This window comes from Egretta garzetta, unplaced genomic scaffold (assembly GCF_000687185.1).
Source record: "Egretta garzetta isolate BGI_Z169 unplaced genomic scaffold, ASM68718v1 scaffold280, whole genome shotgun sequence".
Taxonomy (NCBI): Eukaryota; Metazoa; Chordata; class Aves; order Pelecaniformes; family Ardeidae; genus Egretta; species Egretta garzetta.
In genome coordinates this window covers 642,049-666,627 of record NW_009258219.1, presented here as the reverse complement: position 1 = coordinate 666,627, position 24,579 = coordinate 642,049, and the positions used below count along the sequence as shown (strand labels likewise).

Sequence of the window (24,579 nt, the reverse complement as noted above, 5' to 3'; positions counted from 1 at the left end):
AAGCCCGCAGTGCAGAAGCCTATCTGCACACCAGTTACACCACGTGTGAAATCGCCCTGCGGTGCCTTGCTAAACTGTAGTAGTTTCTGCATCAAAAACATTTTCACAGATGTATTACATCTCAATTGCAGATCCCAATTTTATTCTGGTGCCAGGAAATCAAAGTGAAGGACGGGAAGAAGAGGAGTCCTCAAATCACAGTATGTGCTTGAAATTGTATTGCTTGCCATTCTTCTACCTCTCAGTCACAGATCAGAATAACTATGTCTATTGGCACACATGAGGGCTTTTGGTATAACACTCTATGAATGCTCTAGACAAAGCATCCCAAAGTTTCAGCAGTTGTGTGCTGGCTGGTCCTCAGCAGTACCTAGTGAGAATGCCAGCTGGTTCAGAGCGTTGAACCTTCCAACCACGGATGTTTAACCCCTTGCTCTGCTAAGCGGATTCACAGGAAAGCACACCATGCTCAAAAGTCTCACCAGAAAACCAATCTATTCAAAGGCCACTACCCAGCAGCTTTGAGTTTATTATGATGAGGTACTGTGGGTTCATATCTCAGGCACTCTATCCTACCAATCTAAGTATCCAAGAAGGACCTTTCCTTACCCCCCTGGGGAAATGGTGTGGCTTGCAGTGCTAGTAAATTATCCTCTAGTAATTGGCTTCAGGGCAGTATGGCAGCCCTGAAAGCCAGTTGTCTTTACATTATGCTCTCAGCACTGAAAGAACATGCAGTTGCTTTACAGGACTTGAGTTTCTAAAATATTAGATTGAAATGTCAAAGGTAACCCTGGAGGGTGAGAGGCCCCCCAAGGATGGCACAGCTGGGATACACCAGTTTCTGCAGCTCTCCGTATACACTTTGAAATCTGCAGCTCAAAGTAGCAGGCATTTATTTAGAAGAACATCAGTTAAAGGGCCCCTCAGTGAGAGTCAGCTACGACACTCACCCCCCGCTGCAGATTCCTTAGCGAAACACCTCAATTGCTCTTTCATCCTGGGTTGTTAAACTTTCCTATCCTTTCAGTCAATTGGCTTGAAAGGAGTTATTATTCCAGAATATTTTTATGGCACGGGGAGATTTTAAATGAAGAGTATTTTACGGCCATCATGGTTAGCACGGCTGAAGTTCTCCTGTTAATATCTGAATATACTAGGTTTGCATCACTGGTGAAAAAAGTCTTTGCAAAGAAACCGCGACTTTAGGTGCTATAAATCGACAACCCCCCTAAAATGTCAGCGCAAAAGTTTCAGAGCAAAAAGTACACAGGTGTTCTCAGACATCTTGTAGGAATACCTGTCGCCTGGTCACTGCACTCCGGGGCATGACTTTGTTTTTTTAATCTTGTGATTAGTGTCAACATCTGTGGATTCAAGAGAAATGTTGGAAGTCATTCAAAATCATGAGGCATTACTGGATGATCTTCAAAGTGATATTCACCAAGCAGTCAGCAACTTAGGTGACTTACAGAGAATATTTGAACACAACGGTACAAGCATGGTGTTAGAAGTGAACCAGAGCAACTCAGGTGAGAGGTCCGACGCAGAACTATCGGCTTGCCAACAGGCCCTGTAAAAACCACACAGTTCAGAAAGAAAAACCGAAAACAAAAATACCCTGATATTCCTTGGTCTCCTAGTTGTTTCTAAAGAGAACAAAAATGGATGCAATTCCAATACAAACAAGTGAAACAAATTCAGGATTAACTTGAAATGGGAAATGAGATGAAGGGCAGATTCCTTTGCACTTTTCTGGAATTTCAGAATATGCCTTAACTACAGAATAAAGGGATTGTTTATACCTAAAGTTTGTTAGCTTACTACTCTGCTTCTATGGCTGCTTCTCTACTATGGGGATGCAGAGTTTAGGGTTGGGTTTTGTTCTTTTTTTCATACGCACATGCTATATACTCTGACATGCGGAATATCAGACTGGTGTATGTGAAAAAATGGAACATTCAACCCTTCTCTGGAACATTAGTATATAGTTAGCAATCAAGCCGTAGTATAATCCACACCTAGTACATATACTTCACAGAGTTTTCAAGTTATTTAGTCCCGGCCTGGAGTATTCAGCTGTTAAGATGCTGTATAACTTTGTAAAGTAGAAGGTGCATTGTAGAAAGCATCAGAAAAAGAACAACATTATGAGACAGATAAATAAGCAAGAGCCCACCAGCTAAGAATGGCCATGAAAATGGGCAGTTACAGCCCTTACAAAACTGCTTGTCCAGGGGTTTCAAAATGCAGTATTTTTAGGACTTAAATGGGGCAGTCAATACATATCCAAGTTATCGTCTGCAGACTCAAAGACACAACATGCTGCACCGTAACCTTGATTTAAAATCAGGCTATTTTCACAACTGTCAAAATTTATCATGTGGTTAGATTTTGGGGGGTAAGATGGCAATTACTACAGAAAAATACATACTTGAGTTACCCTGGCCAGATTAAGGTGTGTTCCAAAAGCATAATTTAAATTTAATTAATTTTTTTAAACTGTGTTAACAGATCTACAGGAAAGGCTTCTGCAGCAAGTTTTGTTTCCCCATGTGGAGAATTTTCTAAGGAAACATTTTAACCCAGTGTGGGCAAGCTTCAACAGAAGCTTACAGAACCTCTCAAACATGGTAAAAAACCTGTCCCATGACGTGGAAGCCAACAAGAGAAGCATAGAAAGATTCCAAGAGAGCACTGTGCCCAAGAAGGAATTCCAGGAGCTGGGAACTAAGTTTGAATCAAAAGTCCAAGAAAACGTGGTGAAAGTTGATCAGGTGAAAAGAGATATAGAGAACCAACTGCAAATGCAGCAGGCTAGCATTCGCTATAATCTCACCATGATCAAGGCAGATACGGACACAAAGCTCAAGAAGTTTCATAAGGTACAGCAGTCCCATTTCTTAGCTTTGAACAACAGCATAGCAAACATGAAACAAGAGCAAAACAATCTTGAAAATAAATTCGAGACTTTGAAAAAAAATTTAACTGACTTTTCCTCACATCACGGTCCCAAAGATGAAAATACGCAGTTAACCATCAGACAAATAAATGACCTTCTGGCAGGGCACGCAAAGCAGCTTAAAGAACTTTACATGGAGTCAGATGTGGCCTTTCAGAATATTGCAGTTTTAGAGAGGTGGTTTAAGGAGTTAAAAAAAAATATCTCAAAGCATAGGCCAGAAGATCTTACAATAACTTTAATGGAGAAATCACTTATTATGGAAGAAAACAAAGCAGCAACGGAAAGGCAGATATCAGAGCTCAACTATACGCTCTCAAATCTTCAGGAAAACTATGCAGATCTGTTGAGGTACATGGAGGAATGTAATTGCCAGAGAATATCTCCTGACACGGATATACTGGAGGAGGATTTAAAGAATATCACTTATTCCCTTGAAGGCACCCAATCAAACTTAAAGGATATGAAGCACTTAGAGTCAGTTTTCAGAGATCTCTTGAGGAATGAAATTGAAGAGCTCTACTCAGCTTTTCCATCTATCCATCAGTCCCTTAGTCTCCGTCAAGAAGAAACCAGAGAGCTTCAGTTGCAAGTTACAGCTTTTTCAGAAGATATAGGCTTCTTGAAGAAGGAAGATGAAGAAATTCATCGACAAATCAAGTTTCTCAACAGTTCTTTCAGCTCTCTTTTGGGAGATGCCATGCGGCATGAAGGGGCACTGGAGGCTTTACTGGGAGAAGAACTTATGGAAGTCTTGTTTGAAGAAGATCCTAGTATCCTAATATCGTCAGTATTTCAGCTGCAAGAATCTCTCAGACATATCTCAGATAAACTCCAAGAACAAAATGTGACTTTAGAATCTCTTATAAAGAGATTTTATCTCTTGGAGAGAGGTCAACAGAAGAATCACGATGCTCATACATCTCCTAAGCACCCCAAAGAAGAAACACAAACACCCTCTACTCTACATGAAGTCAGTAGTCAACGCAGCATCATTGAACATATGGAACCTAACTATGAAGCTGCCAAAGATGACTCCTTGGATAGCTCAGCTTATAATGATATCATGACTCTGAAGAATGATATCAAACACCTGAGCCTGGCAATCAAGAGGCATCAATCCAGAAGTGACACGAATTTCTGCTGCAATCACACAATAGTGAATGTAATTGAGCCACTCAACATGTCTGTGGAAATTCTCTCGGCAGATTTAGCAACCATCAAGCGGAAGCTGGAGGAACATCTGCTGATTTTTAAAAAGCTATTTGGAAGCAACGAAGAATTAGTTGCCTCAAATATAAGTCTGGATGTTACGAAGATTCAGTCAATGCTGACCACAAAAGCAAGAAGGCAACAGAAAGGTAAAGACAAGCAAAGAGACAAGAAAAAGCCTGAGAAGCACAGAGAAAATATGCAAACGATAAGTGGAAGAAATACAGTGCAGACAGAACTTTTGGAAAAAGGTGGGTTCTTTTCCTTTACTTGCTGATGTGCGGGTCTAGCTTCTCTCTGGGCCCTGCTGTAAGTTCCACATACACACAGAGCATATTACTTGTGAGACCTGTCAGTACCTTGTGGGATGCTGGAGGGAGATATTCTGACATTATTTACATCCTCCCCTTCCATCAAAATGAGCAGTTTGAGCAAGAATCAAGTTGATAACACTGCTGCACTTTGCTCGAGGCCAATAAAATGACACCCATTCTAGCTGCTGGGAAATTGGCCTTGAACTAATTCAACCTTAGATGCTTAGAACAGAAATTTTTCTTTTTCCTCTGTTATTTGAGTCTGGAAGGAGTGTACTCAAAGCACCAAATCCTTCCTAATGTGGACAGATACATTAAATGAACGGGTATAATTGGCACAAGTGGAACAGGGAGGACTGGGCCAGAGAGCGCGCACACTCTTAGGGCTAAGCTTCAGCGACAAGTTTTCAGGTTATACTTCACTGTGACATGGCCACATGTTTACAGGGAAAGGGAACTGACCAAAGCACCTGGTAATTACAACCACCACAACTTTAGCACTGGCTTCCACAACTGTAGCCCTTGCTACTGACATAAAATGTGGAGCAAAAATCAGCCCCTTTAGGCATCTGTACTACAGAACTGTAGTTAAAACTGAATAAGCAGAGGATGTATTTCAATCTAACTTATTTTTAGGAATGCAAAAACGCTCTACTTTTTTTCCCCCTGGGTGGTCTCAGCCTTATACCTTTCCAAGAGTAGTGGTCCAGGGAACCATTTGATCTAATCCCAGGCACATACCCATTTCAAGCATTTAGCTCTACAACGGAGCATACAGGAATTCTTCACCCTATCTCCCGCTCCAATGATCCTGGGGAGAGAAGAGTGCTCACTGCTAAAATCCTGTTCCTCTTTCGTTTTCAGACTCGTTGGTGGCATTCCATGTGGGATTCTCAGAAGGAAAGGATAAAGAAAAAACTCTGAGGTTTAATGAAACTTACCTCAATTATGGAAACAGCTATTTCCCTGAACACGGCTACTTCAAAGCGCCGCATAAAGGTGTCTACCTGTTTGTCATCTCTGTGGAGTTTAGTTCAGGACCAGCATTAGGACAACTCTCCTTTAGCCGTGGGTACAAAAAACCTCTCTCAAGTAGTCAGAGGAAAACACCAAATGGAAACACCATGACTACTTTTGCTATGGCAGAAATGGAGAAGGGGGAGAAAGTATGCTTTGAATTGCTGCAGGGCTCTGTAGTGAAACGGAGTCCACCTGGGACAACGATGGGTGGATTCCTACTATTTAAAACTTGAATAATGACATTTTGTTTTATCAGTAACTTTCCATAGATGCAATGGATCAATTCACTATTGCTTCATCTGTGATGTACTCAATCCTACTGCATGTGTTTAAACATAGCACTACCCTAGATTCATCTTCATGCTTCTTTTCTGGAAGTGTTTGGCTTTTGATTAGTTGCTTGTGAGCAGCAATGGGATTTTCTTTCAATGGTTTGGACTCCAAATGTCTCAGCACACACATTCCCAAATCTTCCACTGTGAGAATTGTATCTAATTAGAAAACACATTTTGTGGGACTTCCTTCACTTGTAAGACAAATAATTTCTCTTTTCCCCTGGCAAAAGAGTATCCTCCCACGGCAAATACCTCCACCACTGGCAAGGAAAAGATTTTAGGAAGGACTGTGTGAATAGTAGCTTAAAACCAAGAAGCCAGGACAATTTTACGTTCTATTTCTCTGCGGACCACAGGCAGTCACAGACTGTCTTGGAAACTTCTGCAGCTCCCTCCAATTCAATGTTTCAGTCTGTGCACAACAGGAACACTAGAAGAGATCAATCGCACCCCGTAAGATGCACCCCACGCTAGTATTCGTACGCAAGTACCTTAGAAATGGCCTGGTCTTTTTGCTTCCAGGCCTGTGTGGCATTTCAACTACACTGCAAAAATTTAATAGTAACATAACGTTGCTAAGAGGAATTACATCTAACATTCAGACATTAAGAAAATGTCAACAATATTAAAAAAATATTGGTGAAAATGCAGTCTATTTCTAAAGATAATCCTGAAGAATATCGTGAGTTCAGCCCAGAGTTCAGCATTTAGTAAGTAGTTTAAAACCAATTAAGCAAGCAAATAAAACTAAGAGCAAAAAGGCAAACTCATTGGTCTGCTGTCATTGTTGAATATAAAATACATTTATAATTACAGTAAACCAAAGAGTAGACTTTCTAAAATATGGAGGGGTTTTGAATTTCCAAAATCTCAAGATGACCAATGTCTGGTCATGTCCAAAACCTTTCCTTCTGTCAGGTACAATATCCCAAAGGCTTTCATTTTAAAGAAGTTCAATTATTGTGATATTTTTCCTTGTCTAACCTAATGCCTTACAAAACAATATTAAAATGATTAAATTTGCCAAAATGAAATGCACTTAGAAATTCCCAACATTTTTGATGAAAGAGGTGAAATCTGATTATATATTTTATGCTCTTTTAAGGTAGTATTTTCTAACAGAAATCTACCCTGCTGATAAGGGGTTTTCTCCCCACCTCCTTGTATTCTAAGCAATGCTAAACTACAAAATTATTAAAAAACACATTGGTACCAATACACATGGCATTTAAGACAACAGTTTGACGAGCATACAATATGTGTCTTTTGGAATAAAGCCACAAAGCAGTTTTGGCTACTGACTTGCTGAGGAGATTGTTATTCTCCATCCTGAGAAATCCAACAAAGCAAATGACTAAAAGATCATCCATCTACTCCTAGCCAATGCTGGTTCTCACACAGGATGAACGGGCCAAGTCTCCCCGTTTATTTAGCATGGAGCCACATCTTGCACTGCTCTGCGGCAGGCAGCACAAAGCCCCCGCAGGCTCAGTGTCATCGTCTGTCCCACAGATTGCTCAAATAGCTGAGGATAGGAAGAGAAGAAAAAGTTGAAGAGGCGGAATGTCAAAAAGGAAGAAAAGCATCAAATTGTAAGATTGTGTTCTTTCAGTACAAAGCTACTATACTGGGGTGACACTGACGTTTTTACCAGTGGTGGCCCAACTATGGGCTTTTGTGATGGCATCGTTCTGCAGCGCCAAGCCAAGTGTGCTGCCTAGGTCAGGGTAGCTCCAGGAACACATCTTCAGTGCACACCGACTCTGCAGCTACCAGCTAAGTTCCACAATTAAACACAGACAGGGGATATACATATATATACACACACACACACATATATTTAAAACCACTTTGCTTGTCTTTAAAGTTTTGACAGAAAGCTTCAACTGGAATGAAAACCATATAGCTACTTGGAAAATAACATGGTAGGTAGTAGATAGGACAGCAGTTCATCCAGACAGGACTTCTATAGGTTTGGCATCCTTGTGCTTACCAGAGTTTGCTTTTGTTGAATAGAAAGCCAGGCAAGTTCAGAGATCATCGACTCCAGAGCGAACACAATGTTAATATAAAGATGTTTATATATTTGTATCTTCAAATATGCGCTTAAGTTAGCCACCTGCATATACAAAGAAGACATACTTGACTGGAACACTCTTTTTTAGACTATAAAGCAAAAAATTAATGAAAGATAATGGGTTAAAACATTCTATTGGCTGCATAAGCCAGGAAGCCTGACTGACTTCAAGTGACAAGAGAAAAGATGATTAACCTACTGGGTTGTGGTGTCTTTTTTTTTTTTAATGAATACATCAGCTTTTTAATAAAATTCCATCTAAACCACCTCTGAAATACAAGCAAACTATTTGATTACTGGTACAAATCTATTAAACACGCACCCCACCCCCCACCCCCCCAAAACACTTGTTGTTTGCAGTTTTTTGGAGGTGTTGGTTTGTTGGTTATTTTGGAAGATTAACACAGCCACATCACTATGATTTGCATTTCTGGGCAACGGACTAGAGGAAACAATTTTAATCAAAAGACAGCAGGCTCCAAATTAGGACCTAATGGAAAGAAAAATTTGCCACAAAAATGGCGAGAGAACAAAGATAATTAATTGACAACTTAAAAAAATAGCTATTGCTTGGTTCAGTGGATTAAGAATAGGGGATCTTCAAACATGAAAAACAAACTGAAGCTGACCGTAAGCATTAGGAAAAGAGTTGTCTGTAAGAGTAGATAAGTTGCTTCAGTTTATCTCACAGCAGACCAGCACGCTTGGCCAAGCACCAACAGGCACAAAAACACGTACGCTCACTCCAAGAGACAGATATCTGTATCGCCAACCTGAGCCTCGTATCTAAAAAAAAAGCTTCCAACTTAGTACTTCCCAAAAATCCTGTAACTGCCAAAAAACATTGCTGATAGCTCAGGTTTCTGGAGTTCTAGATCAAACCACTAAGCTTTATAAAAAGATAAAAAAGCTGTGCATCTTAATGCCTTTGCATAATTATTTTCTTACTGAAACTTTTACCGCTTTATGAATGTCAGTATCTTATAGCGCTTTATATTTTAAAATTAAAGTCTCCAGATATTTTTTTCTTTTCCATCTCTAAGATGACCTCCTTACTTTACTCAAAATGCAAATACCCATTCTACATCACCAATTTTACTTGCTATCAATCCACCAATGCCTGAATCCTGCAACCAGATTCATCTGAACCCACGTCGGATATCCACATCAAGCCACTCCCTGAAGTCCATGATGGTCACTCCTCACGAGCCAGATTCATGAGGTGGTGAACCCACAGTAGTGGTCCTCTCGTGACTCCGATTCACAGCGGGTATTGACTTACTACATTAACATCAGTGAGAAAGAGGGAAGCGGTACTTTGGGGAGAGGTGAAGATACAGCTGCAGAAGGGATTAATGAAATTAATGGAGTTAAATCTGATCCTTTATGAAATTAGTGATACTTCTGCAATCTATTTAAAAGCTTGTGATTCAACTCACCAACAACTCAGTATGCTCTTTGGCTTGCACACAAAATACATACGGGGTTTTTAGACTTGTCACTGGATATGGCTGTGTCCGTTCTTAAATACCGATGCAAGATCATCAGTAACAGGTTTTTATACAGAGGTCAAAAATAACCATACACAAACATTCTGATATTCATTATTAGCAGGCAGTAGAATTTATTTTCATTTATCAAAGCTGCCCAGTTTTTTCAAAAGGATCTTCGTATCTTTAGTATACAGCACCATCCTGTGGTCATTTCAAGAAGTAACATTAGGGTGGGGGAAAAATTAAGTTCTCATCAAAACATAGACTGGTGCAAAAAGATTCAGTTACCCGTGGTATTTTCATGATGTCTTCCTGTAACGCTAATATAAAAAGCCCAGTTTTCAATCCAACCACGACCAGTGTAATCAGTGAAGATATTCCACAAACTACACAATAGGCACAACCAAAAGAAAAAGTTTACTTTGCCAAGACACTAAGCGTAAGGAGACCAAATCTTTGTGCGGTATCCTGGTATTACGTACTGGGGGGGGGAAGTTTAAAACTACATACAGTCTAGTCTTCCACTGTACCTTCCAGAACTCTAATGCAAGACTTTAACACTTGATTTCACTGGAAGGAAAAGTGTTATAGTTACCTTTACAATATACTGGTAGCAGTTTGTATGATGCTCAGATGTCAAAACTTTCTAGCTACTGTAAAAAAGTATCTTTAAAACTAAGATTATTGCTGATCAAAGGCAAAAAGAGAATAGTAATCGATCTTACTTCTTCCTGCTTGCAAACGAAAAGTGAACTCTACAGAGAGTAGTAGCCAATACATTTCTGCACTGAGAAAATAAATGCTGAGGTTTTATAGAATTTGTGTACTCACAGATGAGATATCCCCTTGATCAGTCTTCATTTGCTTGAATCAAAAAACAGAGTGCATTTAGCAGGCTATACAGAAGCCCCTGCATAATTTTGTAACCAACAGCATGTAAGCGTATTAGCTCACATGACTTAATTTGGATATCACTACACAAGAAGAATGTTGGACACAGAGGGAACAAAAACCAATTACAGAATCCCCCATCCCTTTATTTTTCTCTCTTTTCACTTGAAGAGCTTGAGGCACATTTCTTTGGATAAAACCAGTATGTAGTGAACTTGTATATGCTCAAATAAAATTATTGCTCAGTTTTGACTTGCTTTTGGCTTTGCTGTAAGACAGGGATGAAAATCAGGAGAAGGAAACACTGGTTTTACTGTTGTGCCCAAATTTAGTCCAAGGAATACAGAGCCTGTATTATAGAGCACCAAATAATTCTGAACACCACTGAACAATAAAAGTGAGCATTAACAACTTATTCAAAGACTGTGGGGAAATAAAACAAAAGCGAGGTATTAAAAAGTAGGGAATTATTTAGTTACAGCATTACGGTTTCCAAGTCATTACACTTTTAAGGCAAAATCTTATAGTAACAAAACACATAACTAATGTGTACTAAAATAAGGTTATTTACTTAAAAATGATACATTGGACATAATCTGTGTACAGAACAAGCAATTCATGGTAAACTCAATAAGGCACCTTCTAAAGCAGATGCTGTACAAAATACATTAGTGTGTTACATTTTTAAAGGAGTATTCTACACTTCTGGCATATAACACACACAAGAGTGTGACCATTTCTCTTATTCCACTCTTCTTTCATATTTTATTTACATCTTCTCTAGGTTAACTACAATGTTATTTATTCTTCTTGTATACAATATAGTACATTTCATTTGGGGCACGGCATGTCGGAGCACAAACGTCACTACATGATGTGGGCTTCTATAATTGCATTCCAAGGTAAAATATTACAAAGCAACGATTACATGAGATCTGTTCAAAAATTAGAAGTGATGTGCACTCCACTTCTGCTATACCAATAAGGCTAATAGCCGGCGGCTCCCTAAAGCAACGTTGCCACCCATTTCTAGACATCACCCCTGCTTGGAATAAAGATTGTGGGCACCGGATAAAGACTTCTGGCTTCAGAGGCACTGTCAGAAGAATGAGGAAGTGCTAAATCATTCTAATATTTGACAGAAGATGAGCACATAAATTCCCTTTAAAAATAGCTGCAAGAGCCAAAGGATGCTTTTTAACTTAGTATCTTTGCTTTTCAAACATTTTAGGCTGTTAAAATACAGTCTGTGAAGACTAGAGTAGATTAAATGTATCCACATGATTTGTTTTATAAACACATTCAAATGGTCATTCAGATCAAGATTAAAATTTGATTCTAGACTGATGTGGAGGTAACTTAAAATACTAGTTTTACATTTTATTCAATACCTCAAAATAGACTAATTAAAAAAATAATTCGGGAAAAGTGATGGATATTGGGAAAACTCAGTTTCTTGAGTAGAACTTGGGCAAAATTACATATTGAGTAAAACTCGGAATAAACTCAAAATGTAAGCCTACATTCTTCTGTAGGAATATCACGATTCTTGAGGAATTTACAAGTTAACCAGAAACACAGAAACTTCCCTTTCAGTTGCTGTAACAGTAAGAATTATATAAGTAACTCGAATTTATTTTCCACCTAACTGAAATCACATGGGGCAGGTTAAACAAATACAAAAAATCCCTCCATATGTGAGTGTTTAAGAACTTCCAAGGCACGGTGTCTTGATACTCCCCAAGATATCTTCCACGCTTCTGATTTTTATATTAAAAAAATAATAAACCCCCCCCCAAAACACATTTACCAGTTTTGGGGATATTTTTTTTTTTTCTCCCCGATGATAAATGGTTAAAATTTTGACCAAGAAAACGAGATTAATCACAGTCCAACAGAAGAACCCTATTACCCTCCCTGACCTTAGAGGCTTCTGAACTCTACATTTTTGCACAAAGCAACAACTTAGCTTTAGAATCTGCACTAAGTACGCTTAATTATGTAAAAATTAATGGGCTAGCTTTGAGTGAAGGGTTTTTGTTTTTTTTCCAAATGATTGCTAAAATATCAGTTTATAGACATACTTAGGCTCCAAACAGTGAATGACTTTGCATGGAACGCAGATATGTGCTCAAGTGCTTTATGCACGCAGGTCCTTCAGCGATAACATTTTTTTGAATATCAAGGAATCAAGGGATGCTAAAGACCTAGCAGCTCCTCTTCACGACAATGACAACTGCATATGCATGATATGTTTGAGTATGAACATAGTAACTGAAGTGCTGAAAAATTAAGGCTAAGCTTAAGGTGAAAAGATTTTTTTTCTCTCAAAGATCATCTTTGCAGCAGTCAGCTCACTTCTTCTGTGTTAAAGTGAATGTGTAAATCAACTCAGGTCTCAAGATGTCTCCCATCCTATTGCCTTGCAAATGCCTAAACAGTGAAGGAGGAAATAAGCAAATAATTAAAAATACTGAAATTCACACTTCCAGCAATGGTTTGCTGAAGACTTGGGGAAAAATGAATTAAAAAATTCACAAAATGATTTTACAGCTAATAATGCTGTGACAACTTCTAAAAGAAAGAAAAAAATATTCTAAATAGGAATGGGTTAATTTAAATAGACCTCCATGCTCTGAAAGTTTAAGCTAGCAGGGTATCTACACAAACATTTTTCCTTCTTATTGACAAAAATCCTATAGAAAGAAAAAAAAAGCTTATCCCTTACATTTTTGGCTCATACCAAATATTTTCCAACTACCTGTGCAAAAATTATGCGCGAAGACATGATTAACAATTTCAAAGCCATCATATATTTCTTGGCAATGGACGGAGAAATGTTCTTTTAAAAAGCCCTTTATCATGAGGATTGTGGCACAGTATCACATCTCTCGTTTTTTTCAAATAAGTTAAAATTATAGTTGACACACCTACGAACTTTTCAGCCAGAATACATATTAATACTTAAAGGCATTACTGAACAAAAGTAATGACTTTATTTTTTTTTTTTAAAAAAAGAAATGTCCCTCGAAATAGCTACTTTTCTATAAAATATGTAGAACTGTTAAATAAAGTCTGTACATCACAATAGAAAATAAAAATACTGCAATTTTTTGCCTGACCATTTACATTATGTGAACTACAGAATTAGAACAAAAAAATAACATGTTAGAAGGCTGTAATTGTTCACAAATCACATTAGTTCTGTATTACATTGTTTTCTATCAGTTGTATTTTTCAAGGGAAATTTAAACACATATCAAAACAATCTCCATGTACATATTTTAAGACAACAAATAATCTGGCATAAATCAATCTGACGTTTTAACATTGTTTCATCAATCTCAATATTATTCCTAACTTTATTCTTCAAATCTTGACTATGGCATACGTGTGTGTGTGCAGGTATCTCATTTGTACACATGTACCTAGGACTAGGTGGTTTTTCTTACTAAAGCACAAAACACACTGTATAAATAACTTCCCTTTTTAAAGTTATCTAGAAAAAGATTTACAGTACAAAGTTATAGGCACTTAAATTATCAAATAGGCTTAATGGTTCCAATACTGTGTGTTCATTCTTCCGATGATTCATGCATTTGAAGCTTCAAGTTGAGTTATGGTATTATTTTCTAACTTCAAAGTAGAAGTGCCTAAGGAGTTATAAATCAGTAATTCTGCCTTACAGTAACCTCATGGAGGGGTTCTGGTCTTGCAGTGAAGAAAAGGAGGGAACTATGGTTTCCTGTGCATGCCAAATAGTTGGCACAATAGGACCAAATTTTGCAATTATGTTAACTAACTTATCTTCATGAATTATCTTTTAATGTCATTCCTCCCAAATGTGCCTAACTAGAACTTAGAACACCCACTGATTTTCCTTGTCTCAAATCTTGAATTTTGTAACTCTCCATTAACTGGCCCACAGACACGGCCTCCTGCATTTACATCAGGGCAACCCAGCTCACAATCTTCTGCATGTTGTGGATCTTATCCTCAACAGTGCACATACTCTGTTTTCCTGGTCTTGACCTTTACTGTATTCTCTAGTTTTCTGAGTGCCCAGCTGCGCTTCTTGCCTTCCCTATTTGTGTCTACAAACGAGACTTGTTCTTAAGCTTTTCAAAAACTTATCTTCTGCCTAGTTTTGTCAAATGATGAAAAATGATGCTCCTACAGCTGACTGATTCCCTCCTGTGTGGAAAAAAGTTCAGAGCATGACAGACGCTTACCAGTGAGTCTCAATAATACAGAAAGGCAAAACACATCATTAATAGTCGCTCTGTTAAGATGTAAAGTATTCTACAGCAAAAACACTGGTTGCATGTGGCATTGTGAACAACATGCCAAATTTTATAGTCATCCAATTATGGAGCCCACTAGACTGTAAGTGAGATGACCAGGCAGTCTATACCTCTAAGAGAGATTTTTTCAAGCTCTCTAGAGACTCCGGTAGGCATTCCTTAATTTATTAATGGTTCACGCTTTTGCACTTATCCTTGTGACCAAAACAAGAATAGAAACAAAATTAAAACTGAAATTCTGGAAGATAACTTAATGGCAAGGAGTAAATTCCGTAGCAAATCTCTGGTTGTGGAGCTACAAAATGCATGGAGCCCTGAATACAAAACTTTGTTCATTTAAATGGTTTCTTATCTATTCCAAATGACAGCAAAATAATCCTGGCACACACATAAAGGCATAAGGAACTGTTAAACTGAGTAGTATCACAAACAGATTCATAACCTACAGGCTGTTTCACAAAAACTTGGTACGGATTGACTAGGTTTTATCAGGTAGAAGGCAAAAAAAAAAAAGCTTATATTCTCCATCTCTGTTGAATCCATATAGCTTGTTAGGCTTTCACAGAAAGCACTGTAATCTGAATATTCAATTCAGTACCCAGAGTTTTACTGGAGACTCACTAAGTATGACTGAAGTCTCAATGCAGCTCAAACAAAACCAAAACGTGTATGTCATCAAGGCTGTCCATATACGTAGCATGTAGTGTATAGGGGCTCTCAGTATCCCAGTCTGTGAAGTACTGAAAGCTTTGATTAGCAGCCTGTAGAAGTGTGCTGAGGAAAATATACTGAATCTCAGTTATTTCCTCTTTCCACATACGTCTCACCCATGTTTGAGTGAAAAGATCTAGGAGTCCAGCTTTGCTCTCCAATGTCAATTTAACGATGTCAAATCTTTACATCTTGTGATTCCACCATCTTGGCAAGTGTCTTCTTGATCCTCAAGGCAGTGAGCCTTGAGGCAGGATTATGAGCCCAGCATTCAGACATTAATTTCAATATTGCTCTTAAACACTGTAAAATAAAAAACAAAGGAACAGTATTGTAACAATTGACAGACCTGAGAGGTGTATAATTTTTGGTTTGCTGTCAAGCCCAAATTATAGAACTCTTAAGTCCGAATGCGCAACTTCTAAATCTTCTGCAAAGAACTACTGTGAACAGATCAACTAAGAAAAAAACCCAACCAACATGTCCCAATCCTTCTTTTTCCTTCCTTTCACTGCCTAGTGTTACAGTAGCTGGAACTAACTGAAGCGTTTCTTTAGTCTCACAAAGATGCATTACCAGAACGTTATCATTACAACTCAAGAACAGCGGTACAAAACCGGTAGCAATAAGCAGAAAAATTTCAATATATTAGGCAGAAAAACTGTGGAGAACATTTTCAGTGAAAATGAAGATGTGACAAAACTGTTTTCATCAGTCAAAAAATAACATGCAAAACCCGTGAATTCCTAAAAGAAATCAAGGATTTGGGGAAGAAAGGATATGACATATCTAGCTTGCCACGTGAAATAGTTATGTCTTATTTACTGTGTTCAAGCTGCGGCCCTTTAAAAACACATTTAAATTTAATATTTTAGTAAAATCATGGCTTGTCTCAGAATGTACCAGCAAAAAAGAAAAAAAAAAAGAAAAAAAGAAAAAAAAGAGGAAATCTACAAACACAGACATCACTTTGTATTCCATGAAATACCTTATGCAACAAACCAATATGCTATATAAATTAATACTAATAAAACCACTTAAAAACTTATTTAATTTTTAGCTACAATCAAAACTCTGAAAAATATTACTGTCTAAAAAGAAGATCTCAGAGCAGTATTCATACACTTGGATGCTACTTAAGGGTATCTTCCCCTTAGATCACTGAAAAGATACATAAAAGATACAGTATTTCAAGTTGATTTCAAACATATCTTCCTCCTGTTGTTGCTATGAGGTTTTCAAAATCCCAAAATGTCTGAATGTAGTCCCTGTTTTACAATGTTTCAGTATTTATTCAACTAAACTACCCATCCACATTAATGAACAAACTGAACTATTTTTTCCTTTCAGCATACTCACTTCATCACTATTCCATCTATTCGATACTACTGGGCGTAGGCGTTTGACACACACCACTTCTCTCATGTCCTCATAGGACGGATCATTTGGCACCATGTCGTAATATGGCAACTGATACTCTTCAACAATACCTGGAGATAATTGGGAAAGATCAAGAACCATTTAAAAAAAAACCCCAAATCTATATAACCACTCGGATTTCCTTAGCCAGGAGCAAAAGTTAACTCACTTTTGTGCAAAGGCAAACCCACCACACTGTTATACCGTGATAAAAATAAAAAAAAAAAAGAAAAAAAATCACTATACTAATCATGTACCAGAAAACTCCAATATTATGAATATTAAGTTTAATAGCTACAATAATTCCTTTAAGTCCTTTTGACTTTGATACCCAATGTAGAATTTGACATCTTCTAATAAACTACATGCTACAAAAAACCAGCGTAAGATGGAAGAAGAGAATACAAGTAAAGATCCATGAGGTCACAAAAGAAGAGTGAAAGAAAAGGAAGAACGAGTCACAAAAATATGTGTAAGGAGAAAACCGAATGCCACCAGAAACACAAGAAAGTGTTAACAAAATTATCAATTACACTTTAGAAGTTTCATTAACAGCATAGGGGTGAAATACATCTGCATCCCACTATTTCTCCCAGACCAGGCACTCTGCTTTTTGAGCAAGGACGAAAAGCCTGAGATGCTTAATTGTAACAACCAAAAAGGTTTAGTTCAGTGATTTTCAAGCTGTGCTCTAGACAGGCTGTTACTACTGTTTTTAAAGAATGCAAGCGTTGTTGATATAATAGGCTTGTTATATTATTTCTTGGAGAAGTACTGTTAAAATGAGACATGGGCCTGGTAGATTTTATACACAGTATTTAAAAGTTTACCTCCTGTGACGCAGCGCCGAGCCATTTCCCAAATGATCAGCCCAAAACTGTAGATGTCAGCCATGATGTATGGTTGGAAATGGTTTTTATTCAGGCTTTCATCTAGGACCTCTGGAGCCATGTAACGTTTTGTTCCCACTCTAGTATTCAAGGGAACATCAACTTCGTTTGTGTCACTGTATGAAAATATTAGGAAGTTAGTGAATTGTGGACTATTACAAGACTCGGTATGAAATCACGTGTGATGCAATCACTACACTGCAAAGCTCCTATTTACAAATTAAATTCTTTCCTTTATTTCCCTCTCAATACTACACTTACAATACATTGTACCTCCCTGAAAAAGTTTATCTAGAAAAATGATAGTATGGAATTTGGCAGTTTACTGCTTCTTCTGCAAGACACTGAAAACACATATGAAAAAAATGAATTAAAAACCACTATAAAGATGAGTATATTCGGTAACAACTCAAAAAATTATTTGCAAAGGCTTATGCTTTCTTTCAGGCTCTATTGCAGCAGAAGACAATTCTCCAGCTCCACCGAACCAAAAAAAAAAAAGTATTCAATAACACTATTACTTTTTCAATTAAGTTTCAAGTCCCTTCACACTGTTCAAATTTTTTATGAGGTAATTTATAATGAAACTACATGATAATAATTACTACGAAAGGCCAGTTTTGAATAATGAATGAATTAGTCTCCTCTTCCTTTTCTCTACAAAACTACTTTTATTTTCCACAAGAAGAGTCTTTTCATTGTTGTTTAACAACCTATTTTCATCTTGATGCTTACCAGCTTTCAAAGGAAGAGCAGCATTTTACTCTCAAAACTGAAAAAACAAAGCATGCAACCAAATGATTCCAACTTCCTTTTCAATTGGACATCTGGTGCATTAAAAAAAATTATATAAAAGTTTTCCCATTACAGAGGATTTATTCATCTACCTGTTAAACTTGACTGCAAGACCCAAGTCAGCAATGCAGCAGGTTCCATTTTTCTTTATCAAGATGTTTTTACTCTTCAGGTCCCTGTGTGCAATAGCAGGCTTGCCTTGTGTCCCATAAATTTCTGTGTGTAGATGGCACAGGCCACATGCAGCAGAATACGCCAGCTTGAGGAGAGCCCTGTTGTCCAGCGTAGTGCATTTCAGAAAGTCATACAATGATCCATTTTCATGATAATCTGTAATCAAGTAAAGCTGTGTCCAGGAGCCAGTGCCTTTAATATCTGCAGCTATGAAACCTATGAAATATATAAACAAAGTTACAACTTATTTGTACATAAAACTTTTTATGCAACAGATTTACTAAGAATTCCTAAAGCTATATTGTCCTGGACTGAAAAGATACCTGTTCCCCTTATGAAAACTAATAATGTAAAAAAGCTCAGGTTTCAACTAGACATGAGGTTACCATTCCAGTCTTCCAGCAAAGAGATTGCAGACACATTTCCAACCAAAAGCAGCAAGATTCTACCCTTTAATAACATTTTATTAGCATACATTAAGGGACACCCACCTGGTTATTCCATAGAAGCCACCATATACCCCTCAAGCCACCCACTAAGAACTCCTCCTTCTTCACCCTCACACAAGCCCTCCAGTAGCCAAACGATGTGCTGCTTCCTTACCAAGGATGTTTTCATGACGCATTAAAACAGTTTGGTAAATCTCTGTTTCTCGGAACCAACTGGCTTCTTCTGTGGTGAAAAACACTTTCACTGCAACTTTTTCACCCCTCCATTTGCCCATCCACACTTCGCCGTACCGTCCTTTTCCAACTTGCCTCACCATCTGAATTTGTTTGGCAATAGTGCGCTGAACCTAGGGAAGAAAAAAAAAAAAAAGAGGGGAAGGTGGAAGACAGAAACCCAGCAATTAATAACCAAAAGCACCTGTACAACCTGCTTTTTGTTCTCTGTTATTTTCCACTATTCCCATTTTAAACTCATTACTGCTGCCTCCAAGGAAGAATTGTATAACAACCCCCAAAAGATTAAATCAGCTCAGCTTCTTATCTAATTCTGATGCTTCTATTTTAGAAACAGTTAGTCATCTGTCTCACTGGCTAACTTTTATGCAAGTATTATATAGTATGGTGAACCAAAAATTATGAAGAATTATTGGCCAATAAAAAGCAAATCTATTCTAGCGTACAGTGGACACTAAGAATAAAAGTACCTTTTGAGTTTGCTCAATTCTGTACTTGTATTATCCATTCACTGCATTTTTACCTTAATGTCTGTAGGGTCTAATTTTTCTTTAAATTTTGCTGATGCCAACAGATGTCCTAACACAATCTAATTCTGCATTTCATTTTACGTGAAGATGGGCTTTCGTACGCATTTAGTTTGTACTGTATCTTTCACAGTAAGAGCATATCAAGTAATTAACATACTGTATGGATAAACTGTTTTGTTCTAGGCATTAGGTACAAACCAAACTTTGCATTGGATGAAGATTCGATTTCAATGAAGAAAAATCTTAGTTTATGATTTACCAACAACGGTAGTCCTGATCCACTCCCAGAACTCTGCGACTGATCAATAAGGTCTTTCAATGACTCCCCAGCTGGAATAAATGCTTCATCTTGTTCCAGGTCACGATTATAACAGTGCCTCTTTGCCATCGACTTACAGTAATGCCTGCAAAAGTAACAGGAGAAGTTAGGCTGAACTCTAAAACACTCTTCAAAGTATGTAGTATATTGAGCTCTTTTTTTTTTTTTTTTAAAAGCTATTTAAATGTACAAGTTTTCTTAAAAGAAAAAAATCAGATTTTACTGTACCTTCTTTTCAGAAATGTAGCTTACATAGTTTTTTTAATATTAAGCAGTTGTTGTAATGCATGTAGAGGCAGGTCAGTTTATTATGAGTCAGGTGGAAAACCAGCATTTTTAATACTCAGCTCACAGCCACTGTTACTAGCCCAACACTGCTGGGTTTGGTTTAAACTAACAGACTGAACCTTGAACCATGGCAGATGAGGCTGACACATGCACATTTCTGCTGGAACTGCTAGAATAACGATCATCTCCAGCACAGGGCTGCCGCCGACAGAAGCGGGCATCATCTCTCCAACTGCCCCTGCCTGAATTGCCACAGCTCAGCTGGTCAATTATTTAGTTTTGAAACACAGCAGGGAAAGGAAAAGTTATAAAACACATCCTTGTCGCTTTAGGCTTACAAAAGCATTTTATAAAGGTAAATCTCAGAAGTAGATGGAATTTAACCATCAAAAGTGACTGAAGATCCAAACACACAAAAAGCATTAAGATACTCCTATTTGCTGGATGCTATAGCATCAAAGTTCTGTGTAGCTTAGAAGACTGTAAACACTTTGTAACCAGAGGAAAGGATCAAATTCACCTAAAAATTCTATGCTGTGAACATATAATTTTACCTAGCAATGCAAACTGCTATGAACAGAAATGTGAAATTATGACAGTTTCACTTCCAATCTATTTTTGTCCGAAATATATACAATTAACTGAATACCTTCACAAAATAACTATTCTATTTACATTAATTTGGGAAATTAAAAACGTTGCCAATAAAGAAAGTGCTTTCCTTACTTGTAACAAAAGCAGCTAAATAAGATGATCATGACAATTATGCAGACTGCCATAGAAATCAACACTGCCATCCAACGAATGCTGCCATCAAAAAGTCCATCTATTAAAAAAAAAAAAAAGGAAAGTTTCCAAAGTCTATTAATTAAACAGTTTATTAAGGTATAATATTTTCATACACTGTGCATATGAATATGCACAAACTGAAACACAGGAGGTTTCATCTGAACATCAGGAAATGCTTCTTTACTGGGAGGGTGATCAAGCACTGGCACAGGTTGCCCAAGGAGGCCATGGAGTCTCCCTCCTTGGAGATGCTCAAAAGCTGCCTGGACAGGGTCCTGTGTAACTGGCTCTAGGTGGTCTTGCTTGATCAGGGGGGTTGGACCAGATGATCTCCAGAGGTCCTGTCCAACCCTCAACCAGTCTGTGATTCTGTGACAGTATGTGGAGCCAAATGGCAGAAAGGAGCAAGACAGCTGATGCATATAACATCAGTTCATATGCAATTACACAAAATTTATAGTGTTTTAGTATCAAAGTACGTATTTACGCTAGAAGAGCAGAGATAATTTCATCTGGATGACAACAGAAAAAAAGGATTTAACCCAAGATTTTGGAGTTGTTGGTTTTGGTTGATTCTTGTTCTTAGAAATAGAAATGAAGGATTTACAGCAGTAAGATTCTGAGAAGGTTATTAAGCAACAGTTAAACCAGTACGACTTTTCTAGCAATGAATAAGTGCATGAAAATATAAACTATTTTCACTGGGAACAGCAGAAAGAAGAGAATGAGTTTACAGTAGATAATAGTTAACAATGTCAGAATATTTTTTTAAAGATACATTAATCATGGCAAAAGCACAGCAGAGATTAAGAAAACCATTTTAAAAAGAAAAGAGAACAGGCTGTGGAAATAGAATAAAAACAGATCAAAAGATCACACACAGATGACGATATGAGCAAACTAAGAGAATAAAAATACCATGAGTGATTGATGGAGGAAAAGATTAACTTGGAAGTGGCAGAAGAGGAAAACTGGAAATAGAGTATGAAGTGTAGTACAGAGCTTCATCCCAAAATTCCTTAGTAAGGAAAAAAACATATCTGTGCAATACTGTAATAACATTTTCTTCTTATTTTTAGCTGTTGATCAGGAAGAACAGAATCCACATAGCATTTATTAGTAGCGGTGTGGACATCTAGGAGCTGTTTACCTGTACTATCAAGTGGTGGTAAAGTTGGTTGTAAATCCTGATTGCAGAAATCAGTCCGACAGCACTCGATTGTTCGACGTAATTGTGCTTTAGGCGAGTCCTGTTGAAGAAGAATTGAATAAACATTCAGATTTTTAAGTGATCAGCTAGGATGGGGACAGGTGATGCTACTGATACAACACAGCACAGACAAAAAGTTTAAGCTACTTTATTAAAGCCAACAGTTCAACCTCACCATTTAATGTACAAGACAACTTCACAGTGGCAGATGAGCATCATCTAACCTCTTTGGGTGCATACATTCTATGTTCACTTTTTTTATTTCTCATGGAACTTTTTTACTTGGTGCACAGAAATAGATGGTTTTTAAGTTGCTATTTCTTACATTGCAAAATTTTTAAGCTTGGTCAAAAGCAGTTAATTGTATGTTAAATACCGCTGTTAAGGCAAAAAACCCTAATCCCTTTATAAGTTTTTCTCTTGCATTCATCGTAGCAGCACTGTTTGCTTCAAAAACATCTTCAGAACACCATATAAAAGATGGAGGTGCATGAAAATTAATCTGAAGGTAAGACAAATACAAATACAAAAACAGTTTCAGGAGGTCATTGTGAGACCTCAGATCTGATTTGCAGTAACCCTAAACATTCACAACTATAACTGAAGTCAGCAGTGCTTCCAAAAGCAGTGCATAACTCTTCTAAAAGGAAAAAAAAAGTTATACATTGAACAGGAAAACACACACATTTGATAAACCGTGTGTACATGTTCATGAAACTTTAAAGGAGGTCTTCTGTAATCTGTGAAGCCAACTCCTTACGAGAAATTCCAAATTAAAACAGTCAAGAAATTCTGCATTAAAGCAGAAACTACTCCGATCAATTAGGTTTGACTATGAAGTTGTCTCTTCAACTGGGGAAACAGCTGGCAGAAGTAGAAGGTTGATGTCCTCTGTTCATCTTGTCAGTGGCCTACAGACACACTTGCAGAGAACTCCAACAAGCTAGGATTCTATTCCAGTCTTTGCTCAAGCACCATTAAGTGTCCTTTCTGTCACTACTCACCCATGATTGTTCCGTCCTGTTCTCCTCACTGGCAAATGGCAACATGCAAAATTCTATGACTGCAGTTTTAAACTACAGAGATTTAAACTGCTTATGCAGTTTCCCTACGTAATCTCCACAGAGATCTTACATTTTAATATCATCTCATTTTTTTACCTTGCACTGGAAGTCTGAACCTTCATACTTCATGCAGCCAGAAGCAAGCGTGGGTTCTCCGTGTTCATCTTCCTCAATGATAGCAAAGCAATGCCCATTAGTTCTGGAATAAACATAGCAATTGTGCTTTACCAGCATGTTTGTTGTTTAATATGCAGCATTAGTTGACCATGAACCCATCAAGAATCCTACAATGGCAACATCTAGAAAAATTTTTCTCTTAACACAGTGGTTACCATAAGTTTGAGAACAAAAGACGCCCACAGTATTTTCAAACAGAACCCTGGAGGGATGTTTTCTCCCAAATATTCTATTTTCTACTTCCTCACCTCCCTTCAAGATTGCTCATATCCAACCACACACACGGAGTTGTTCAGAACCAACTAAGGGGGTAGAAGAGCAAAGAGCTGAGTGAAAAGGCTTACTGACTACAATTTCACAGGATTAAAAAAAAAAAAAAAGTTCACTTGTGTCTATTCTTGAAACTGCAATGATAAACTCCCAAAGAGAAGTCCCAGCATGCGAACGGTGGCTATTTCAAGATCAAAAGCTTGGCTACAGTTTTCCCACGTAAGCTCTCTCAAATATTCAGCCTTTAGGGCAAAACAAACAAACAACCCCCCAAATCCACTTTCTGAAGTTGACAGTAACAAATAGATTACATTCTTTGGAAAAAAAAAAAAAAAAAAAGGCACTTTAATTCCCCATTATCCCTTTATACAAAAGCTTTGATTTCTACACTACATGAAAATGTCGACAATACATGTAAGCAGTCCCAAGCCAATTTGCGATGGTAGGTCTGTGCTTTCAGTACCTGTAAAATTAAGATTTTATTAAGCAAACCAACATTCATTCATTAGCTCACTGCAGATACCAAGGAAAACAAATCCAGAAATATTTTTGTTTGCCAAAAAATTTTTATTTAAATGCATGCAGATTTGGGAGGCATAAGGTCATAAAATACCCTGCACATGAACACCGCCTAAGTGTTATTAACTAACAG

The 24,579-nt window shown here is 37.6% G+C and overlaps 2 protein-coding genes across 2 annotated transcripts in view; one reads left to right on the top strand and one right to left on the bottom strand.

Annotated features, from left to right (window-relative positions):
- The window catches only part of MMRN2 (multimerin 2), a 22,323-nt gene extending 16,582 nt beyond the window's left edge, over positions 1 to 5,741 (top strand). Inside the window, exons 4-7 of the mRNA XM_009633775.2 lie at positions 132 to 200; positions 1,359 to 1,532; positions 2,515 to 4,425; positions 5,353 to 5,741. Coding sequence (XP_009632070.1) covers positions 132 to 200; positions 1,359 to 1,532; positions 2,515 to 4,425; positions 5,353 to 5,741 — 2,543 coding nt within the window. The remainder of the gene's footprint in view (positions 1 to 131; positions 201 to 1,358; positions 1,533 to 2,514; positions 4,426 to 5,352) is intronic.
- A 9,527-nt stretch (positions 5,742 to 15,268) lies between these two features.
- Positions 15,269 to 24,579, bottom strand: part of BMPR1A (bone morphogenetic protein receptor type 1A) — a 40,776-nt gene continuing 31,465 nt past the window's right edge. The window contains exons 4-12 of the mRNA XM_009649510.2: positions 23,577 to 23,679; positions 22,357 to 22,456; positions 21,144 to 21,243; positions 20,070 to 20,214; positions 19,201 to 19,393; positions 18,516 to 18,813; positions 17,569 to 17,744; positions 16,679 to 16,809; positions 15,269 to 15,622 (exon numbers count right to left, since the gene is read on the bottom strand). Coding sequence (XP_009647805.1) covers positions 15,497 to 15,622; positions 16,679 to 16,809; positions 17,569 to 17,744; positions 18,516 to 18,813; positions 19,201 to 19,393; positions 20,070 to 20,214; positions 21,144 to 21,243; positions 22,357 to 22,456; positions 23,577 to 23,679 — 1,372 coding nt within the window. The 3' untranslated portion in view covers positions 15,269 to 15,496. The remainder of the gene's footprint in view (positions 15,623 to 16,678; positions 16,810 to 17,568; positions 17,745 to 18,515; positions 18,814 to 19,200; positions 19,394 to 20,069; positions 20,215 to 21,143; positions 21,244 to 22,356; positions 22,457 to 23,576; positions 23,680 to 24,579) is intronic.